The sequence below is a fragment of the Rutidosis leptorrhynchoides genome, chromosome 6 (assembly GCF_046630445.1).
Source record: "Rutidosis leptorrhynchoides isolate AG116_Rl617_1_P2 chromosome 6, CSIRO_AGI_Rlap_v1, whole genome shotgun sequence".
Classification (NCBI taxonomy): Eukaryota; Viridiplantae; Streptophyta; class Magnoliopsida; order Asterales; family Asteraceae; genus Rutidosis; species Rutidosis leptorrhynchoides.
The window spans coordinates 362,797,011-362,819,954 of record NC_092338.1 but is presented as its reverse complement, the minus strand read 5'-3'; the positions used below and the strand labels follow the sequence as shown (position 1 = coordinate 362,819,954).

At 36.2% G+C, this 22,944-nt stretch overlaps 2 protein-coding genes across 2 annotated transcripts; both read right to left on the bottom strand.

The window, feature by feature from the left end:
• Positions 1–1,154: 1,154 nt before the first annotated feature.
• Positions 1,155–2,810, bottom strand: LOC139854853 (uncharacterized). The gene has a single exon (XM_071844130.1). The coding sequence runs from the start codon at positions 2,808–2,810 to the stop codon at positions 1,155–1,157; it is 1,656 nt and encodes a 551-aa protein (XP_071700231.1).
• A 1,015-nt stretch (positions 2,811–3,825) lies between these two features.
• Positions 3,826–13,198, bottom strand: LOC139853244 (protein RETICULATA-RELATED 4, chloroplastic-like). Its single transcript, XM_071842618.1, has 8 exons — positions 12,877–13,198; positions 11,403–11,471; positions 11,158–11,289; positions 5,894–5,947; positions 5,746–5,790; positions 5,320–5,459; positions 4,215–4,340; positions 3,826–4,116 (listed from the first exon to the last, which is right to left on the bottom strand). The coding sequence occupies exons 1-8, from the start codon at positions 13,105–13,107 to the stop codon at positions 4,062–4,064; spliced, it is 852 nt and encodes a 283-aa protein (XP_071698719.1). The 5' UTR covers positions 13,108–13,198; the 3' UTR covers positions 3,826–4,061.
• Positions 13,199–22,944: the final 9,746 nt, after the last annotated feature.

Here is a 22,944-nt window from a genome sequence, read left to right as displayed (position 1 = left end):
ATTATTTATATTTATATATGTTTTTTTTTTTAATAAATATTTAAGAAAAACAGCTTCAATTGTTAAATACTGTTACAAAGGACCAACCAACCTGTCATTACAAGCAATTTGTTTTGATATCACTAAAATGAAGTTATATGTTTGCCAATTGACTAGTTCAATAGAAATCAAGATTGTAAAAGTCAATAATCTCGCGTAGAGGTGTAAATGAGCCGAGCTACTAGCGAGCTACTTGAGCTCAACTCGTTAAAAACTCGATTCAAACCAGGCCTAGACGAGCTCGAGCCCGAGTTTGAACATATTTTAAAGCTCGTTTAGTAAACGAGCCCGAGCCCGAGCTCGAGCTTAATATATCTCGAGCTCGAACAAGCTCGCGAGACTAAACGAGCTTTTCATTTATATACACTAAATTATTGTTTTATAAAAATATAATATATGATATAATTACATAAATATTATTATAATTTTTGTATAATTACAATATTAATAATAAGTCTTTATGTATGCGAAAAAATTTACATAAAAATAAATATGTAATATGATTAAATTAAAAAATAACAAAACATATTACGTAATAAACGAGCCGAGCTCGAGCTTAAAATATTAGGCTCGAATTGAGCCGAGCTCGAGCTTTATGAATTTTAAACGAGCCGAGCTCGAGCCTAATCGAGGCTCGAGCTCGGCTCGACTCGTTTACATCCCTAATCTCACGGAACCTTGTTGGGACTAATCAACCATTGACCAACTTTGACTTTAATTGACTTTGACTGAATAAATTTAACTTTAACCAAACAAATCTAACTTCGGCGACTTTACCGACACGGCCCTAGTCAGGTCGAACTACTTCCCAGATCTGATTAGTTCCAACATACTCATCAGACTCAAGTACTCTTGAACAAATGATTATGTGTATAGATTCAGCAACTGAACTGCATTTATCATAATAACAGCCTAATCATTGAGGAGTATCATTCAGTTTCAGATTCAATCAAAATATCAAATAACACACTATAGGACTACAGAGAGTATATGGGCTACCGTCTGAATCTTAAAAATACAACACCTGAAATAGGGAATCTCAATATATAAGAAAAGAAAAGAAAACAAAATTTCAATTTTAAAACATTCATCAAGGATTATCTGACCATCATTAATCAAGTAGAAAGTGTCTGCAGCGACTTCATTCGTTTGACGGCAGGGGATGTTTTCTTCATCACTTTTCGAACCTTCTTCATCTTCTTCTTCTTCAATCTTTTTCCTGCAAGTGGCATCTCTATAATTGGACCAGGTGACACTCCTTTCTTTAAAGCACTCCCTCTAGGTGTAACAGAAGGCGGGATTCTAAGACTTTGAGGTGGCAACGGACTCTGAGGCTTCCAAACCAAGTTATTCTTCATAGAAAATCTTACTCTTTTCAAACTCTTCTCGCCACTCTTCATATCAGCTCCTCCATGTTCAGTGATGTCAGCATGCGCATCAGCACTTCTCACCCTCTTTCTCTTTTTTGGCACTTTGGTATTTGTAATGGTTACAGTTGCTAAATCGTGCAGAGTTGATTCACCGTCTTTATCCAAACCCTCTTCATCAGCCACCTTCTCAAACTCCATCTGAAGATTCGATTTAAAAGCCTCGGTAAATGTAACATTATTCCCATTACTGGCGACAACCACATTACCATCATCATTTTCTTTCGTCATGTCATGGTCTTCACTATCTACATCCTCCTTGACCACCTTATTCTTCTTCTTCTTTTTCTTCTTCGACAACTTTTTGGATCCTTCAAAATTATTAGCCGCTCCCAATAGCAAACTGGAAACAGGTTTCTGCGTCTTTTCAGAAACTAATGGCATCAACTCAGGAACCTCTTCATCACCATTCTCAATTTGAACATCGGGAAACGAAACATCAATACCAGAACCTTCCAAATCCTTCTCCAGTTTCAAAAACTCCTCCTGCAAACCAAACAAAACCTTCCTATTCCCTTGACAACACTCGCTCGACGACCCGAACGCGTAACACTTAGCTCCAAACCCCATCTTCAACGCAACCGTACCCAAATTCAAGACCTCGGCATCCACAACCTCTTCATCATTCTTCTTCTTATCAAGCAAACTCTTCCCCATACACAACAACCTCTCAAACACATTATCCCTAATTTTACCTACCAACACCTTATCGAGCGAAACGCTCATAGCACTAAAGAACGGTTTAAAAAAAATCTCGTAAACTTCACCGGTAACCGGCAAATAACTCTTAATCTCATCAATAAACACCGAAGCAATATGATAATTAACACCATTTCCTAAAAACTTCTTATCGTTACCTAACAACGATTTATCTTCATATATATCCATCACACGTTTACACAATTCCAAATCCCAATCATTCTTTTTCAATAACTGAAAACTACAATTCACGAATCTACGAATGAGCAGATAAAATTTATCTAACCTAAGCACATCAATACCGGACCATTCACGACGTAACGTCGTAAAGAACACCGATAGATAACGGAGTGAAACGGAAACGTCTAAAGTTAACAGCATTAATGAAAGTCTATCGATGAGATTTGACTGTACCGGAGCTTTATCGGCGTGCCAAACGTAGTAAAATAAACCTTTCCAGAGTTTTTTCATTTCATCTTCGGTGATTTCGAGCTGTTTCGGAAGCCAATTTGTGAGTTCTCGAAGCGATTTTGACCTAATGGAGGTGTTACAGGAGGCTAGGTTTCGAATTAGGGATAAGGATTGAGGTAGTGCAACGGTTGTTGATGGATTAGTGACGGCAGTACCGGATTGTTCTACCTCCATTGGTGATTTGTTGATTGGGGGTTTTCTTTCAAAACCCTAATTTTTGGTGAGGCCGGTATAAGTAGCGTTTCACGATGAAGCCTGAAGTGTGCCCCGCTGTATATTTGAATATAAAAAAGATACATGCTATTTTTGGTAATATTGATAAATAGTCCCTATATTATGATATATGTGTCATTACCGTCTTCAAACGATTTAATTGCATCCTTATTTCCAATTAGAAGAAAGCGTTAACTGTTTAAGAATTATTTTAAAGATAACTCTTAAGACTGTTGTTAATGGACATTAATATGTTGTACGTAGCAGTTCATATTTCTTTATGGCGGTTACTAAAAAGTGTAAACAAAATTTTAGTTGTTAACAACATGTCGTTAGACAATCCAACATTTAATAAAAATGTATTTTTCCATATATGTAAATATAGAAGAATATAGAAATTGAAGTAAAAAAGATCGGAGTTTTTCTAACGTCAAAAAAGGATTTCATTCACTACCACTTAATTAATATTGCTTGTTATTTTCACACTTGTAACTTCTTTTTTTTTTTTTTTTTTTATAATAATACAAGAGGCATATATATAGCAATGATGGTTTGAATCAACAAATTAAAGGAGTATAATAGATAACAACTGTTAAATAGACAAGTAGAATGAAAATTTCATAATGTTTTTTTTTTAAATTTCATAATGTACATTGTTAAAATTGAATACTGTTAAATATGAATTGATAATGTTTCATTTAATTCCTACAATAACATGTATAATCAGTGTGAATCTTCAGCAATCAAGATTCAAGTAAATATGTGATAAGTTCGAGCCGACACTTTGAACAATTTAGCGAGAAATATTAAGTTGCTACGATGAAAATATATTAAGACATGATATAATTACTTGTGCCAATCTGATTATCTGAAAATGATTTTGTTTTGTTTTGGGTGGTGATCTATACACCATCAATAACGAAAAAAGTTTAAATATAATCCAACCTATATTGAAATTATGATATCATTCATCTGAACAAATGTGCAAGAACCCTTTTGTTTCAATATCAAGACCAAAATCCAATATCATCTTTATGAAACTGCAAGAAACTCTACATGCTAAAACAATCCGAAACCAAAAGAGGTCTCATTAAATTGTCTAAACAAAAATAAAAAACCACAAATCGTAAAAATTTAGGCGAATCAGCCACCCCTTGACGCACAATAATGTCGGCTAATCTGAAGTTATATTAAGGGATCAAGAACTGGATTTCACTCAACATCATGAGCCTTCTGAAGCCCCACCAAACGCGCGTAATCCACCCACCTGTTTTGAATTATATGCAAGATCGATCAAACGAGCAGTTATATATAGAAAAAAAAAGTAACACGATAGTTTACAAAGAAAAGGTGAATGAAACTTACAATAATGATCCCAAGTATGTGTTTCCTGTCCTAACAATAAAGCAGGCTGCACTTAGCATTAGCTTGTGTTGGTGTAACAACGGTTCTAGAAGACGTTGCTCAACAACACCGGCCAGAAGTTGGTACCTGTCTCACATAAAAATCTAAGTTTACGATTTTTCTAACGAGGACCTTAAAGGCCGTCGTTGTGCTGAAAAAATTTGTACGCAGCGGTATGTTAACTTTAATATGACGGTTAGTGAAAATTTACAAGTACTTTAAGCATCTTAACGACAGCCCTACGGGTTCTCGTTACCCACGAAAAAGGGTTGTATTAAAGATGACATTTTTTTTATCAATTTACCAATGAATAGGTAAATGGGGTCAAGTGTTATTCCTAATGAGTAAAAAAAATCAGATAAAGAGAGAAACGGTCAAATGGGTAAAAAAAAAAATAGCTCAAATTGTATTTCAAAATTGTATTTGCATGGTTTTTGTATACATATTTCCCACACTGATCATTATTAACCCGCACCTAAAGGTTACTTGACTTTTGATCCATTACCTAGCCCGACTAGTTTCAACCTACACCTAAAACTTACCAGTACGGACCCATTTGGCATCTCTGCCTAGAGAAAGTTCTGATGGTACACTTCTATACTTGATTAACACATGGCTTGCTTTTAGTTTGTCATGAACCTTCTCAAATTATTAATTCTTCCAAGCGAAACATCAGACCGTGTCGAGATTGAAACTAATAAAGCAACTCTTAATAAACCTCGCAAATTCAACCATTAACTTATGATTGGGTCAACTCAAGTTATGTTTTCAACAGGTCAAAAGTTATCTGAAGCGTAAGTTTTATGCGTACGACCAACTAAACCGCTTTATTCAGAAAGTCAAACTGATATTGCAATATACTTTGCACCCATAAATTAACACCCAATAGAAAAGTGTTAAGATAACCGACCTATGTCGCGTATCAAAAACTACTCGTTTTAACGAATTGCCCAACCAGCCTATTATACAACCTCTACATCTTCAAATATGATAATTTATAGGTAATAAAAACCATAAATTATTGATAGTAGCTATACAGATTTAATAGTGACATCGGAAAACTTACCGAAGATTGCTAGAAATTGCCATATAAACACCGTATCCGACGCTAGTAGCTAATACGGGTATATTTTCGATCTCATCATCGTCAGAATTTTGAACAGCCTTTTTAGCATTAATCAGTGTATTTGTCACAACTGTGCCAACCTAAACACCATTTCAAAAATTAATTATTGATTAATAAAGCTTAAATAAGCTCCACAATATAAGGAAATCAATAAACAAATTGAAGACGGGTCGAATTTCCTTAAGTAGTATACAATATAGTCATACTTCCATATCGAAGAACTCTAGTATGCCCCGTTCTTAAATTTGGTTGGTTGCTAATGCTAATTCATGCAAGTATATAAAACTGAACTTCGAGACTAGTTCATTTTGGAATAAAATTTAACAGAAACGGTAACAAATGAAACATCTACGAATATTATAATACCAGTGATGATGCAGTTCCCACACCGAAAAGCTTTGTCCCGTTACGCTGAAAAAAAATCGAATTTAAAATTAGATACATGAATGTTAACCGAATCAAAATTGCGTAATTAACATAAAAAAAAAAAAAAAAAAAAAAAAACTATTTGTACCGCTATAGCACCCAATCTCTGAAGTAATGAATATGATGTTCCACCCAAAGCAGTCTGAAGAATGTACGAAATAAATTTGACATTGACCTCCGAATAATTGTAATTTGTTAAACTGAATATAATTAATTAATTTACTTAATATAAAAGAAAATAATATTCGTGTTCGGCCGGCCTTTTTCAAGCTTTTCCGGCCTGGTTCAGCGAGTACTACAGCACCGCGAACGAATCAGTGTACGGATCAACTCTTTTATTGTTTTTTGCAGGTACCCGAACAGTCGCTGGGAGGACGAACGCCGGCAACTCTGCCGGAAGTAAGATCTCCGGCCGGTTACAGCTTTCACTCTCTTCTTCTTCGCTGTTACATGTTATTTTCTGTGTTAAACTCTGATCCTCGTGCTTATATATATTTATATTGAATATTGACTGATATAATTAATTATTTTAAGACTATAAACAAGTAGGAGTACTTTATTACTACACTGTTCGTCTGTTTACTCGTTTTCTGTGTGGGTGGTAATAGGAAAGATTCTTCACCCACTTTTATTGACTATTTTGTTATAACGTGTTTTTATTACCCTTAGTCATTATCTCTATTTTTTATTACTTTATCGATTTATTACTATTGATACTAATAATATTTTTACTTTATTATTATTATTATTAAATTATTATATCTAGTTATATTATATTACCTCCCCTACTTTATACCCTCTGTTTAATATATAGTGCAAGATAGACTCGGGTCGTAGAGATGGTCACGTGAGGTCATGTCCTTCTTACTTAGGGGCGGTTAGATCTAGAGGGTTTAGAGTTGGCAATAGGTTAGCGAACCCGGTTAAGATTAGAGTAGGTAGTTGGAATGTAGGATCTTTGACTAGCAAATCCTATGAGCTTGTTGAGACCTTACGTAATAGTAAAGTGGATATTTTGTGTGTTCAAGAAACCAGATGGAAGGGTCAAGAGGCGGTTGACATTGACGACTATAGGTTGTGGTTTTCGGGTTCCAAGGTAGCTAGAAACGGGGTAGGAGTCATTTTAGGACATCCGTATAAGGATAATATTGTGGGCGTAGGTAGAGTTAGTGATAGGATTATGTCAATAAGATTAGTTATCCAGGAAGGGACTTACATGGTCATTAGCGCTTATGCACCTCACGCTGGTTTGGGTGAAGATGAAAAAAGAAGCTTTTGGGATTCGTTAGATGAAGTCGTGAGGAGTTGCCCCGCTGACCATCGCTTACTTATTGGGGGTGACCTTAATGGTCATATAGGCACGGATTCAGAAGGATATACGGGTGTCCATGGGGGCTTTGGGTACGGAGTTCGAAATGAAGAAGGACGCTCCATTCTCGATTTCGCTGTTGCCCATGATTTGGTTGTTGCAAACTCTTTCTTCAGGAAGACGGAAGCTCAACTAGCTACTTTCCACAGTGGGGGCCATAGTACCCAGATTGACTATTTGCTGCTTCGCAAAGGGGAGCTTAGGGCTTGCAGAGACTGTAGAGTTCTGACCACCTGGACCTGTTCCACCCAACATAGATTATTGGTCATGGACCTGGCCCTGCAGAGACGGGCTACCAGGAGCGCGAGACCCGTCCAACCTAGGATCCTATGGAAGAATCTAAATGGAGTGAAAGCCGAAACTTTTAAAGCTTTGGTTTTGGAAAGAGTAGAGGCAGGAGTGGAAATTGCTACTCATGGTGACGCGGATCAGATGTGGAATAGTCTGGCTTCCACTATTAGAGATGTAGCCAAGGAAGCCTTAGGTGTGGTAGTAGGGACATCGCGAGGACACAAACCTGGTAGAGAATCATGGTGGATTAGCGATGAGGTCCAAACCAAAATCGCGCTTAAGCAGCTAAAGGTTTAGGGAGCTCATTACTTGCAGGGAGGGAACACTTGAGGATAGAACTAGGGCTGAAGAGAGATATAAAGAAGCCAAAAGGGAAGCTAAGAAGGCTGTTGCACGTGCAAAAGATAAAGCGTATGAAGATTTGTATAAGAAACTAGACTCTAAAGAAGGAGCTAATGATATCTACAGGATTGCAAAAGCTAGAGAGCATAGGAGGAGGGATATAGATAACATCAAGTTTATCAAAGATGAATCCGGTCACACCATTGTGAAGGAAGACGAAATAAGGAAAAGATGGGAATGGTACTTCTCATCTCTTTTCGTTGGTGGAGGACCCGGGCGCCAAGAGGACCCGCGAGACTCGGGTATAGGACAATTCCAGAACAACAGTTTCTGTAGGAGGATCAGGCATGAAGAAGTAAGATTGGCACTACGAAAGATGGGTAGAAACAAAGCTGTTGGACCAGACCAGATCCCAATAGAGGCGTGGCGGTGCCTCGGCGAGGATGGTGTTAGGTGGCTAACGTGTCTTTTCAATAAGACGTTTAGAAGCTATAAAATGCCCATAGAATGGAGACGCAGCGAGATTATACCCATCTTCAAAAATAAAGGGGATGCCCAAATCTGCGGTAGCTACAGAGGCATAAAATTACTTAGTCATACCATGAAGCTTTGGGAAAGGGTAATTGAGACTAGACTTCGACGCGAAACTACAGTTTCAGAAAACCAATTTGGTTTCATGCCAGGACGCTCCGCGATGGAGGCAATTCATATTATAAGAAGCGTTATGGAGAAGTATAGGGAAAAACAAAAGAACTTAGAGATGGCCTTCTTAGACTTAGAAAAGGCCTATGACTGTGTTCCGCGAAAGTTGATCTGGAAGACCCTTAATGTTAGAGGTATTCCAAGTAGATATATTAGAGCTATTATGGATATGTACGAAGGGGCGAAGTCGTGCGTTCGGACACCTGTGGGAAACACAGAGTATTTTCCAATAACAGTTGGTCTGCACCAGGGATCTGCCCTTAGCCCTTTCCTTTTCGCTTTGATCCTCGACGAGCTGTCTCGAGGAATACAAGAGAACATCCCTTGGAGTCTGATTTTTGCCGATGATATTGTGCTTGTTGCGGATTCCAAAGAAGAGCTTAATAGAAGACTAGAACAATGGAGGGAGGCCTTAGAACAAAATGGCCTACGAATCAGCAGGCAAAAGACGGAATATCTTAGGTGTGATTTCGGCAGGGTTGAAGATGAACAAAATTCTGGAGTAAATATCAGCATTGGAGACCAGATCTTGCATCCACAAGATTCGTTTAGATATCTAGGCTCGGTCCTCCACAAATCGGGGAGGATAGACGATGATGTGACCCATCGTATTAAGGTAGGTTGGTTGAAGTGGAGGGCAGCGAAAGGGGTATTGTGCGACAAGAAGATACCACTCAAATTAAAAGGGAAATTCCTCAAGGTGGCAATCAGACCCGCCATGTTGTACGGATCAGAATGTTGGCCTATGACGAAGGCCCAAGAGAGAAGGATGGAGGTGGCAGAAATGAGGATGCTTAGGTGGACGTGTGGTAAAACCATGCTAGATATGATCCCAAATGGTGTGTTTAGGGAAAAACTTGGAATCAGTAGCATCATCGACAAGCTAAGAGAAGAACGACTTCGTTGGTTTGGGCATGTGATGAGACGACCACGTATTGCCCCGGTTAGGAGAGTTGAGGCACTCACGGTCGATGGTGTAAGGAGAAGGGGTAGACCTACTCGTAGGTGGATGGATAGACTAAGACTCGACATGAGGGAGCTTTCGTTGACCGAGGACATGACTTCTGATAGGGATGCGTGGAGGGCTAGAATAAGAATAGTCGAGTAGGATTACTTTCTTTTATGTATTATTATTATTATTATTATTATTATTATTATTTTTATTATTATTATTATTATTATTATTATTATTATTATTTCCTATTTGTACTATAATTAGGATTAGGATTATTTTTAATTGTTTTATTACTGTTATTATTCTTACTATTACTATTATTAGTATTACTATTGTTATTATTATTATTATTATTTGTTTCACTATTAATTATTAGTGTATTAGTATTTGTTTTACAAATATATATTACTATTAATATTTATATGAACTATTATTATTACTATTATTTGTATTACTATTACTATCGTTTTTATTAGTTTTATGTACTATTATTATTATCATTAAATGAGTATGTTTTCGGTATCTTTGGTTTTGGATGTATGCATGCTTGCTGGGTTGTTTGTACGTATGCACGTAGGTCCATGTATGTTTGTATGCATGCATGCTTGCATGCATGTATGTAGGTTTTGTAATGAAAGTATGATGTAGTTACACACGTTTTTGTATGTTTGTTTTTTATGTATGTTTATATGGTGTTAGGTATGTATGTATGCATGTTTTTACTTGTCTGTAGGTGTGGTATATTCACTCATGTATGTATGTTTTGCTATTAGGTTTATGTAGGACTGGGTGTTTTTGCTATGTATGTATGGTTGTTTGTGTGGCTTTATACGTAGGTTGTTCCTTTCTTGTACGTAGGTATGTCTCATGTATGTACGTAGGTATGTCTGGTGTATGGTTGTATGTAGGTTTATGTATGTGTGTATGTATGTACGTATGTATGCATGTATGTATGATCAGGTGATTCGCATCGCTCGGTGCATCTTGGGACCATTATGGCTGAGGACGACTTCCCTTGCTCTAGAGCTTGGTTGGTTTCTTTTAGTTGGGTGGTTTCGGGGGTGTCTACCGTAAAGGTGCATGAGTGGTTTTTGGTTTGCTAAGGGTGGTTGGCTCTTTGCTTGCGCAACAACTTCCACCCGGCATGCCCTCGAGTTGCTGTCCACAAGGTCTTTTGGCTATTTTTATTGAGGCAACGACAAGCGCCGTTTTAGTGGCGTCTTGACTGCCGCTCAGAGCCTAAATTGATTTCTCATGCGTGCTTTAAACCCATGAAAATTTGATTCTACCATTTTCATGGCGTCTCCCCTTTTTTTTTTTTTTTTTTTTTTTTTTTTTTTTTATGTATCTATATTTTTATTTATTTATTTTTATTTTTCTATTTTATTTATTTATTTATTTATTTACTTTTTTAACTTATCTTTAAAAAAAAAAAAAAAAAAAAAAAAAAAAAAATTTCTTTTTAGCCGGAGGTCCTCACGGAAGCAATCTCTCTACCTGGAGTAGAGAGGGGGATGAATTTCCCTTTCCTATGGGTGGAGAATTCCTTTTCTCGACTCGTGGTAAAGGAAACGACTTCTCTTCTAGTTTAGGGTAGAGGAAGGATTGTCTACATCTTACCTCCTCCATACCCCGCAGGCGCGGGATTGGGTATTGTTGTTGTTGTTGTTGTATAAAAGAAAATAATAATAACCTGGAACGCGTTGTCAGGACAGTTATAAAAGAACTTGGCTAAGCGTCCAGCATTGAGAGATATTGGAGGTCGAAGAGAGACAGTAGGGGCAGGAAGAAAAACAAGCATAAAATCTGCAATTACAGCCATCACCTGGGCATTTAACATAGCAGATTTATTATTAATTAAATTATTAATATCCAAGAAAAGATTGTTTAATAAAGTTATGAAAATTATAACAACGTTTGGCTGTACAAGTAGCATACCACATCTGCAAAAACAATTTCCAGCTCCTTGGAGAAATTTTCTTTGCGTTTTTCATATTCTGCAAGAGTCTGGAGATATACATTTAATAGATTATATTCATTATTGTGCAAATATTTTTCATAATAGAATAGGAAATACGACGGGCGTGATATATTTACGGAAACGACGTTGGTACTGAATTCGAGCGCAGTTTTTTCAGATTCTCAGTATGTTTTGTTCGAATTTCAGACAATAAAAATCTTTTTCTATAGATTATATTCCTAAGTCGGTGTGCCAAAACCTTAAAATAGCTAACATCTCGTAAGGAAGTATACACCATTCAACATAGTCAGCAAAAGTTACATTGCATTATATCATATATTTATATTTATGTATTACTGTATATATTTATTTTATATTATATATAACGACAAGAAAGGTTTGCCTAGAAGCTACCGTCCTTCAAAAGGTGCATAAGAACTCATTGGTTAAAAAATACAAATATTGGACAAAATTGTTTTACCATTGCAACAATAATGATAATAGGACGCTAAGTAATTTACGTACAAACGATAATATATCTATTTTCACAACACATCCCAAAAACGAAAGTGCCGTAATCTTCAAATCACAAAATGAAATATTTTTGGAAGAACACGATTCTTTCTGCACATTACTTAATTTGCAACATACAAAAAAACACGACTCATTAAAACATATGTTAAAAGCGTTCATATTAACTAAGTTCGCAACATATTATCCACTCATTTAACCTGTTTCTGTTACAATGTAAAGTTGATAACAATATATAAGCTATAAAAACAAGTCTTTCTAACTAAATTAAATAAAAAATTGGTAACTATTAGACCATATATAACCCTCCCCTTGACATCAAAGGCAAATGTGGTGATGTGGCAAGGTCAAGAAGAAGTGAAGTTTTTTAATGGGGAGTGTTAAATTTGATTGTTAAATTTGTGATGGGTGATGTGGTAAATTATTATTGGTAGTTGGTTATAAAATATTTTAATTAATAATATATAAATATAATTATTAATGCTGAAATCTGATGATTGGTCCATATATCCCTGAAGCGTTCGTTTTTTTCGTCAGTTTCTTGACTGACGCCCCCGAGGAGTCACGGGGCGTCAAGGTTAAGGGCGTCAGGGCGTCGGGCGTCAGATTTCTTGCCAAATCATATGCCATGTCATTTTTTGGGCGTTTCTTTCTTGATTTGACGCTGCATTAGATATGGACTTACAACCTCAATAAACCAGCATACGATAACTTCGAACCTTCATTTCTTAAAGTTAATATGTCGAAATATTTCCTCCACAAATCAACGCCTAAATCATATCCTAATACAATCTACCTATAGTTATCAGTCAATTAAACAAAAGAAAATAAAGACCCTAATACATTCGACATTTATTTAATTATTTTACGATTAATTAATAATAATAAAATAGAAATTGATATTTCAACATTAGGTCATACCTTAGTAAACATACCAACGCCGCATTCAATCCCAATTTTAGTCAAAAACAAATCATCAGCAAGCAATCTTTCCTTAAACCCACCAAACTTCATCAACCATTTCATAAACGGACTCTTTTCAAGCTCCATAAACCTCTTCACAACCGATCCAGGTATCCGACCCGACCCGATCGCAGCCGCCAAATCTTTCGGTAAACTATCCAACGACCTACCTACTTGTGCCAACACCATCAACGCCTCTTTCTCATTTTCATTCCCACTACCACCGTCACCACCACCACCTCCGCCGGAACTGTTACCGTTTCCGATTCCGTCACCTCCGTCGCCGGAAAACGCGAGAACTATCGGAAAGTTGTTGGATTTAAATAAAGATATCGGTTTGTTAATTGTACGGACGGAAAGTGAAATTGACGGTTGGAAATTAAAAGATTGAAATGGAATGTGGGTTTTGAATTTGGAGAAATCTTTTGATGAAGACGAGGTTAACCCCATGGCTGACATCGCCGCCGCAGACATGGTGGTTGCGTTGGATGGTGGTGGCTAATGATGGCTTTCAGGGTTTTAGTGTGGTGGCGTTAGTTTCAGAGTTTTTGGGTTGGTGTAACTTGTAAGCAGGTGTCTTTGTGGGGGTGTGCTTATATATTTATTTATATTTATTTTATTTTTCTACCTGTACTCCGTAGCATAATATATTTTGCAAAATTAATGTGAAAGATGAGTAATCATTTTCAAAAATGGGGCCCACGTCAGGTCCGGAGATTTCCGAAGTTGGCAGCTGCGATTTCTAATGTTGCGTCCGTCATACCAAAAAATTTGTCTTTGAAATCGATTTTTCTAACGTTGTTTTCATCGGATGGATTGTTTTGGTCAACTCTGTGTACATGTAATAAATGGGTATATCAATGGGTCAATAGTATTACACTATCAACTAAATCTATAATGAGGTTGGGGTTTAATAAATTTAAAACGTTTGGATTTTGAGTCGCAAAGTGTGCAAATGAAAATGGCCTAAAGTGTGCAATTGAAAATGACTTAAAGTTTAAAGGGCTCAAAATTATTACTCCCTCGGTTTCAAATCTATAGTTCACTATTCCATTTTAGAATGTATCAAATTAATTGTTCACATCCATAAATGAAAAATAATAACGTGATAAAAGTCTTTTGTGTCCTTACTTTATTCATGTATGACAAAAAAATAGGTTAAAAGTAAGGGTTAAGACTGGAAATTAAACAAAAAAGTACATGTGACAGGTACTTTTTCTTAAACTCTGTGGTTTTTGTCTGAAGACAATAAATTTGGGACGAATGGAGTATCTAACAATATATTGTATGGTTCATTTATCAATAAGGTTTTAAATGTATTAATTTTTACTCTTTTGCACTATTATTGAACTTATGTCTTACACCCAGTACCAGGTCTCGTGCTTAGGGGCTTGATTATCCGAAATATACCCTCTATGAGAAAGTCAATGTACTCGTTCATATGGGGTTTCCTCACTAATCCAAAAATATATATATGTAAAACTTTCGTATACAAATGGTCTTGTTATGCTTATTGAACAGGACTTTTAAAATTAACTAAACAGCCCTGAAGTTTAAGAATGACATCTTCGTAAAAAATTCTATATATTTGTGATGGGTTTTGTTAGTTATGTAAGTTTATTGTCTTTCAAAAAAGATTGCAGTTTTTGCCTTTATGGTGTAGGGGTTAGTCATGAAGAGGTTGAACTGATGGCGAATCGAATGGGATGTCAAGCGGGGAAATTTTCGTTAATTTATCTTGGATTGTCTATTGGGGCAAAGATGAAAAAGGTGGGTGATTGAGATTCGGTGATTAATAAATTCAAAGCAAGACCTCTTGGATTGGAAAATGAAATCGTTGTCTTTTGGTGGAAGATTAGTTCTCATCAAATCAGTCCTCAATTGTCTACTATTGTGTTATTTCTCGCTCTTATGTGCCCTGCCTTGTGTGCTTAAATTACTTGAGAGTAGTCACATGCCTACATGATTTACTCTTGTTTATATTTAATATTGTACGGAGTAATACAATTCTCTGTTCTTTAACATTGACAATAGATACTCGATACAAATAACATTTACAAACTGATCGAAAGCAAAACAATTTTATTCAATTCTATAACATTTATAATAGATAAGACCATTCCCATCGGCAAGTGATGGGGAATGTCATGAAGAATGTCATGCGAGGGCACCATTGGCATTCTCTTGTCATAGTCTTGCCCTCCACCGCCCTCACCTCTGTCGCCCTCCTTTTTTTCTTCCACAAGCACATTTCAGGACGAGTTGTTTTCTCTTTCTTCTTTATTTTGCATAACAAACTTGTACATATTGCTATTAAAGTTGTAAATTTATTTATTTAATTAATTTTGTGGGGTATGTAATGAGGAGGGAGTATGTTATGGTTGGTAGTGGTGTGTTATGGGAGTGTTATGAGAGGAAGTGTTGAGTAATGTGGAGAGAGAAAGCTGATGTGGCGCTGAAGAAATGCCCATAACAGCGTCATGGTTGGGATTGGTCTAATAGATACAAACTTATCCAAAGCCATGCATTCATGCATAGCATGGACCAACCATACACATCAGGGGACCAACTAAAATCATATAAACACCTAAAACACCTAAAACATACAGAACGAGATACAACAGTATGATGATTTTTTAAAGAGCAAATTAATACCCATTACAAAATCAAATAATAATAACTAAAAACACTATTATAAAAAGCAAATTGCATTTGTTTCAACATGGATATTTTTTTAAGAGATTATATATTGGGAGACCATTAAAGTTTATCGTTTTGTGTTTTCAGACCACTCATATTTCAAAATGATTATGTGAGCCACCCATGTTTATCTTTATATGTTTGTAGGCCACTCATATTTGAAAGTGACCTTGTAGGTAATCCATGTTCGTATGTTGTTACATATATACCAAATTCGACTAAAAACTCTTTAAAAAAAATATAAAAAATCGCAAGTACTCGTGCTTTTGGTACCATCTAATCGATATATAAATAATGTTAATTAAGAAAAGCTTGATTATTCGTGTTATTTTGTACATTTTCTAATGAAAATTTAGCCAGATTTCATACGTATGGAACAATACACGAACTTGGATAACCTTCAAAATCACTTTCATATATGGGTGACATATAAACACGTAAATATAAATATGGGTGGCCTCCAAAATCATTTTCAAATATGAGTTATTTAGAAACACAAAACGATAAACTTGGGTGGCCTCCCGATATATAATTCCTTTTTTCAATTGTTGTGTCAATTATGCATTTTTGTGTCTCTTCATGCCAAATTGAGAATGCTTAGACATTAGAACAACATCTTACAAGCAGACAAGTGAAACAAAAATACACATTACTAAAATATACCAGGGAGATGAGTGATCCGGCAAGAGAATATTTGAATGATCGAACACAACAATTGACGTGTAATGGTGTATGACTCAATTAGTTTGTTTGAAAAAAATAGTCGTAGGCTATGTTACGTGAACTGTATATGTAGACGATCTAGGACCTTAGATTAAACGTTAAACCTAGAATAAGGGCGGAAAACAATAAACTAGGATGAATCGAATACGAGTTTCACTTTGGGATCAATCTAACCAACAATATGTTGATATAATCGACGCCTAGATGATTGTATTCGGTTGGGGTATGGTCTGGGACAATAGTAACAGCGAAATACGACGGCTAGGGGATGTAGGGTGTGTAAACTAACAATGTAACCCAACACCCGTATTTATATAAAGTTACAGCGACCATCGGCCGGTGGTCTCTGACCTACGGCCGATGGTGATAGTCTCTCGACCGATGGTCTCTACCATCGGTCGATGGTCTGAGCTGCCAACCAAATAGCTCGAACCATTTTATGTCATCGCTTAATCAATTCAAAACACACAGTATCAATGACAATGTTTATACACGACTGAAATGTAAACGATAATACAAATAGAACTTATTACATCATAGAACTCGGGATTATGCACCAACAAACTCCCCCTAAGACCTAGTTCTATATCAAAAGTCTTCAGTCGCCATCCAATTCATTCGTACGGATCGATTACCATGTTGTTCAAGTAGCACAGCTTAGCTACTTTCACATACTGTTCAGCCTGCACCTTGTTTTCTCGTCGATAGAGCGTACGGTTATAATATAGCGTGAAAATATCAGCCTTGGTACAGTTTCTTAACCAAATCGGATCCAACACACGAATGCATTCAATATCATCCTCTTTCATCTTATCCAAAACAATCACAGCTTCTTCAGAACGATCATCGTATAACCACCATCTGAACCTCTTACTCCAATTTTGCGGCAATTTCCTCAATGGTACCTTCTTCATAGTCTTTGCCCGCTTGTACTTTACAATCCTTCGAGATTCACCAGTTCTACGATTAACTTTGTAACTGATCCTAGGAAACTGTGGTCTAAAACCTTCCCAATTCTTCGAATTAAATGCAATTCGAATCTTCTTCACCAGCAACGAAGATCGATCGTTCATTCCACAATACAGCATTCTTAACCTGGCAATCTGCATTAGCTCAAAGTACGGTAGTGACTTGAATTCGTGACCATGTTTGAAATAATCCACGCCAAACTCTCGTTTAACCGCAAACATGTTGAATTCTTCAATGTAAGCCCAGGCAAGAATTCTTCATTTCGCACTCTTTCTCAGATTAATCATCTTCAAATACTTCGGCTCAAGCTTCGGTTTCTCACAATACTTTCTGTGATGACCCAGAAATTTCGACTAAATTTAAACTTAATCTTTGTATGATAAACATTTCCGACACGATAAGCAAAGTCTGTAAAACTGAATCTCAAAATTTTTGAATTACTTTTATATATTTAAATACCTTCGGTTGTTTTCGACGATTCGCGAACAATTATATGTAAAAAGATACATATATACTATAACATGAAAAGGTAACAATGTATTAATTGTTTGATACCGTACATTAAACTTATTGGTTTAAATATCTATTTGAATGTATATGATAAGTTGAAATATTTATTATTAAAATTTATTTATAAATAACGTCCAATGTGTATTTAAAAACTGATTTATGTATATTAAAAAGATATATACATATATATAATAAACGATAGTAACATTCGTTTATTGATTCAATTGATATTTAGATAAGTTAACTAAAGCGTTTAAGATGAACCAGTTAAACACTAATTTGCTACAGTGTTTTCAAATTGCCACATTACTCAAAATGCTACAGTGTTTTCAAAAATCACTATTTGCTACAGTGAAATTGACTTTGCTACAGTGAATTGCTACAGTAAAATTTGACTTTGCTACAGTAACTTTGCTACAGTAAAACACTATTTTAAAATGTATTTTTAACAAATAACGAGACGATGATTTATAGAAGTAAATGACCAAAATACTCGAAAGTTTAAGATATACTATGAGTGGTATAGTTTATGGATAACTTAAGGCTATATCTTGACAAAGGTACGTGTCACGAAACGTAAAATGCAAGTTTTCTCAGCGTACGAAAGGACATTCGAAAAACCAGAACCGGGACATAAGTCGAGTGATGACGTACGACTTATCGGAACAAAAATTACAAGTCAACTATGCACGTGAATTTAATATAATATATAATTAATTATTTAAATTATATATATTATATTAATATTTAATTATGTCGACGAGCTAAATTACAAAGCATATGTGAGCTGTCCCTGGTCCTCATGCGAGTCGCATGGCCAGAAGGCCATTTCCATGCGAGTCGCATGACTCCAGATTTCAGGCCACATCTATAAATTTCAGTGTTTTCGCTCGATTTAAATCACACACATACACAAATATATATATACTCCGTAATATTATTTATTATTTATTATTATTATTATTATTATTATTATTATTATTATTATTATTATTAATAAGATTATTATTAATCTTATTATTTTTTATTATTATTAGTGTTATTATTTTTGCGATACAAAAATAATAATGTACAAAAAATATTACGACGGAGTGCTGTCCAAGTAATTTTCAAAATGAGTTTTCGAGCAAGCTAGAGCTAAGGAAATTATGGGTTATTGCCAAGGAGGTTATGGGTAATGTTCGGGGGTATTTTTTTGTGAATCAAACCTCGTGTTTATCATCTCCGATGCGTCTACGTGCTTTCCTACAATATTGTATATCAATATTTAACTGTGAGTTTCATGAGATCCCTTTTACTCTTTATGTTTTTGGGCTGAGAATACATGCAAATGATTTAATAACTGTTTTACAATATCTATATGCGTGAGTTTCATTGATCCCTTTTTAATTGCTTTTGCAACATATATTTTTGGGCTGAGAATACATGCACTTTATTTTAAACGCAATGGATACAAGTACATACTAAATTCTACACTGAGTTTGAACCGAAAATCCCTTAGCTTTGGTAACTGTTAACTGCCAGTTATAAGAACTGGTGGGCGCGAGTAGTAGTATATGGATCCATAGGGCTTGATATCCCCGTCCGAGCTAGAGCGCTAGCCTTTTAACGGACGTATGCTATTTGAGAAGCGTACACGTTGGTTTGCGTATATTATTAAGATGATTATACAAAGGGTACAAATTATATAAACATTAAAGTTTAGTTACCAGGGTGCTCAATTTTGTAGAACCGATTGATAAACGTTTCGAATGAAACAACTGAAATCTTGTGATCCACCTTTTATGTAAAACCTATTGATAAACGTTTTGAATAAAACAACTGAACTTTTGTAATCCACATTGATATACGGATTATGTGTAATATTAAAACTATGAACTCACCAACCTTTGTGTTGACACTTGAAGCATGTTTATTCTCAGGTTTCTAGAAGTCTTCCGCTGTTTGCTTATACGTGATACAAGATATGTGCTTGGAGTCATACATGCTATATACAAGAAACTTGCATTCACCAAACCATTACCATGTATCTTATTTTGACTGTATTGTCAACAGATGTATTATTGTAAACCATTTAAATGGTGATTGTCTATACGTAGGAATCATCAGATGTTAAAAACCTGGAATTTATATATTCATTTATGAAATACCTTTTCAAACGAATACAATGTTACAAAATGTATCACATAGAGGTCAAATACCTCGCAATGAAATCAATGAATGACGTGTTCGTCCATATGGATTTGGAGCGATCGTCACACTTTCTGATCCTCAAGATATCTCTCCAATCAACTTCCAACTTTTCAGTTCTTTTCTTATGATATTTGACTGGTAAAAATCCTTCAGGCAGGACTTCAGTTCGTTCTTTCTCTTTACACTTTCGATCCAAAAGTTCATCATTTGTTCTAAACAACTCCTCAAAACCAGGAAGATCTTCATTCTTATCATTTTGATATGTAGGAAAATCTTCATGAGTAACATCCTCAACTAAATCATCTATATCTCTATCGCTAAAACCCTCTGTAACCTCAGGGCCAAAAGAATCATCCTCAGATGGAGAATCGTCGGACTGTGCGTCAGCAGCTTTAGCTTCCTTTTGCTCTAGACGCACCAGTTCATCCAGCTCTTCTCTAGAGAGGTTGTGAGGGATCTCTCCCTCTTCTAGTTCATCATAAACAACAGAATGCTTGAGCTCATCCTGTTTAAAAAAGAAATCACTAAAACTATAATCAATTTTAAGAGGAATTACTGACAGTGTTGTAGCTTTGGAGGAACCAGGAGCCTCCACCATTCGGTTATCAGTCTCATCCTCAGGCATCTCAACCAGATCAAACTTCTCTTCCCATGCAGTCATCTTAGCAAGAGCTGATGCAGCCAACTCCTTAGCTTGAGAAGCTTCTCTTTTCGCATCAGTTAATAACAACGATTGATCACCAACTTTTATTTGCAACAGGTCAACTTGCAACGATAGCCGTGTAACATCCTCAAACTTAACACGATTCTCCTCATTCAGCTGCTCAATCTTCTCATCCATTTCCTTCATCATTCTCAAGTTATCAGCCATAGCTTGAACATATAAATCATTCAAATTGCGGAGAGACGAGGAACTAACACCTCCTTCAGTTCCAGCATGAATCGGAGCTTCCGGAGTAGGAGTAGAAACAGTCTCTTGGGAGACTTGTTGAACCACAGGTAGTGACTGTTGTGTTGATGGACGTTGTTGTTGTGAGGTTTGTTGTCCTTGAGTCTGCGGTGTCGGTGTCACTGGTTGAGTTCCAGCTGATGATCCACCAGCATCCTTATAAACCAACTTGAACCTCCTTTTCAACTTCAGCTTTGTTGAGACCTGAGAACTCTCATCTTCAACCATTCTCCTTTTTGATCCCCTTGACGCTTCCTCAACACCAACATTAGGATTAACATCACCAATCTCATCAACTAATCCACCAGCACCTGACCCACCAGCAGCTTGAGTATTCACTGGTTGTTCCACTTCTTCATCACTATTCACTACCTCAAAATCAGGCTCTCGATCAGATAAGCTATTTTCATTTCTCCACTTCTTCCCTGGAGGACACTGATAAGTTTCTTTCGCAAGATGACACACAAGCTTGCCATCATTAGCACTTTTCATCTGATTCAGTCGATTGAAAGTAAGATCTGTCATATGTTTCAAATCAATGACATCTTTCCTCAATCTTGGCAAATCAACATCTTGGCAAATCAACAGTTTGACGGTTGATCATAATTTGTAAGAACCTCGAATAAATCAAATACGACTTGCTCGTCACATTCTCCACCAGTAGATCAAAGATAACCCCGGAGAAATTGAAATCAGCCTTCAAAACCAACGCAGCAAACATTCCTTAATAGATCTCGCTCAGTTCATCAAACCCTCCTTGTAACAGACTTAAACATCTCAGCACAACAAGCGACAAATATCTATACGGTGGAGTGAATCCACTTCTTTTAATCGTTGCTCTCGTGATATCACCAGTATATTTGCATCTTAACACACATCCAGTAATCTTTGTCTTTGACAACTTCTTCGGCATGTTCTCATCATCCTCGAACAAGAAAGTGTTTCGAATCGTATCTTCAGATATCTTAATCTCCTGACCACAAACAGTACTTACAATAACCTTCCTGTCATCTACGGTCTCAACCCTTGCATGTTCCCAGAACTCTCTCTGATGTGAGTAATATACCGTACAGGGCATAGAGATAGCTGCAAATACTCTTGAACGTTTTAGAAACTCGATTACGCCCTTGTATTTACCAGCATTAGGACCTTTCTCATTTAGACAAGCAGTGAGATTGGAACCACTGTTAGCTTTCAATCCTGGAAGATCAATAGAAAACGGACCCCCTGATGACTCAGTATCGGATTCATGTGCAATGTTTTCTGGATCAACTTGAACACCTGACATTATGAAAATAACTGCAAACACAATTCAAATCAGCACAGAGTATTCATGACTTATTAGACAACACATGGTGGTCATAATAGAATATATTACATCACTCAGTCTATACGATCAAGATCACAATTACATGTCCGAAGTATGATTATTACAGACATAGAATAGTGTATCAATGATAACAAACTAGCATCATCAAATTACATACCAAGCTGAAAATACATAATAACAAAGACAAACACAGAAACATAAACTCAGAAATACTTATCCCACAATGGGATTCTCTGGCACTAGCTTTTCCTCATATTGAACCACACCAAGTTTCTCAAACACATTATGCAATAAGGCTGCATACGGAAATGGTTCTTCCATCTCAAGAAAATCTTTCATTACATGAATGAGAAAGTGGCTCATATTCACTTGAATACCCTCTAATAGGCAATACAAAAGCAGAGCTTCAGTACCTGACAACAGATTATCTCCTTCTCTCCTAAAGGTCACATTACTTTTGATTATTCTCAAGTGTATCTCATGTTGTTGTGACACCTCGCAATCACTAATCTCAACCCTACCAGCATTGACTACTTTCCCTGGCTTGCATAACCTTGCAATTATGTCAGACAGTTTGAATCTGTTTAGAATCTTTCGTAGATCTTTGCTAGGATATAGTATTTTAACCCCAGTGTAAGGAACATTTAACAGG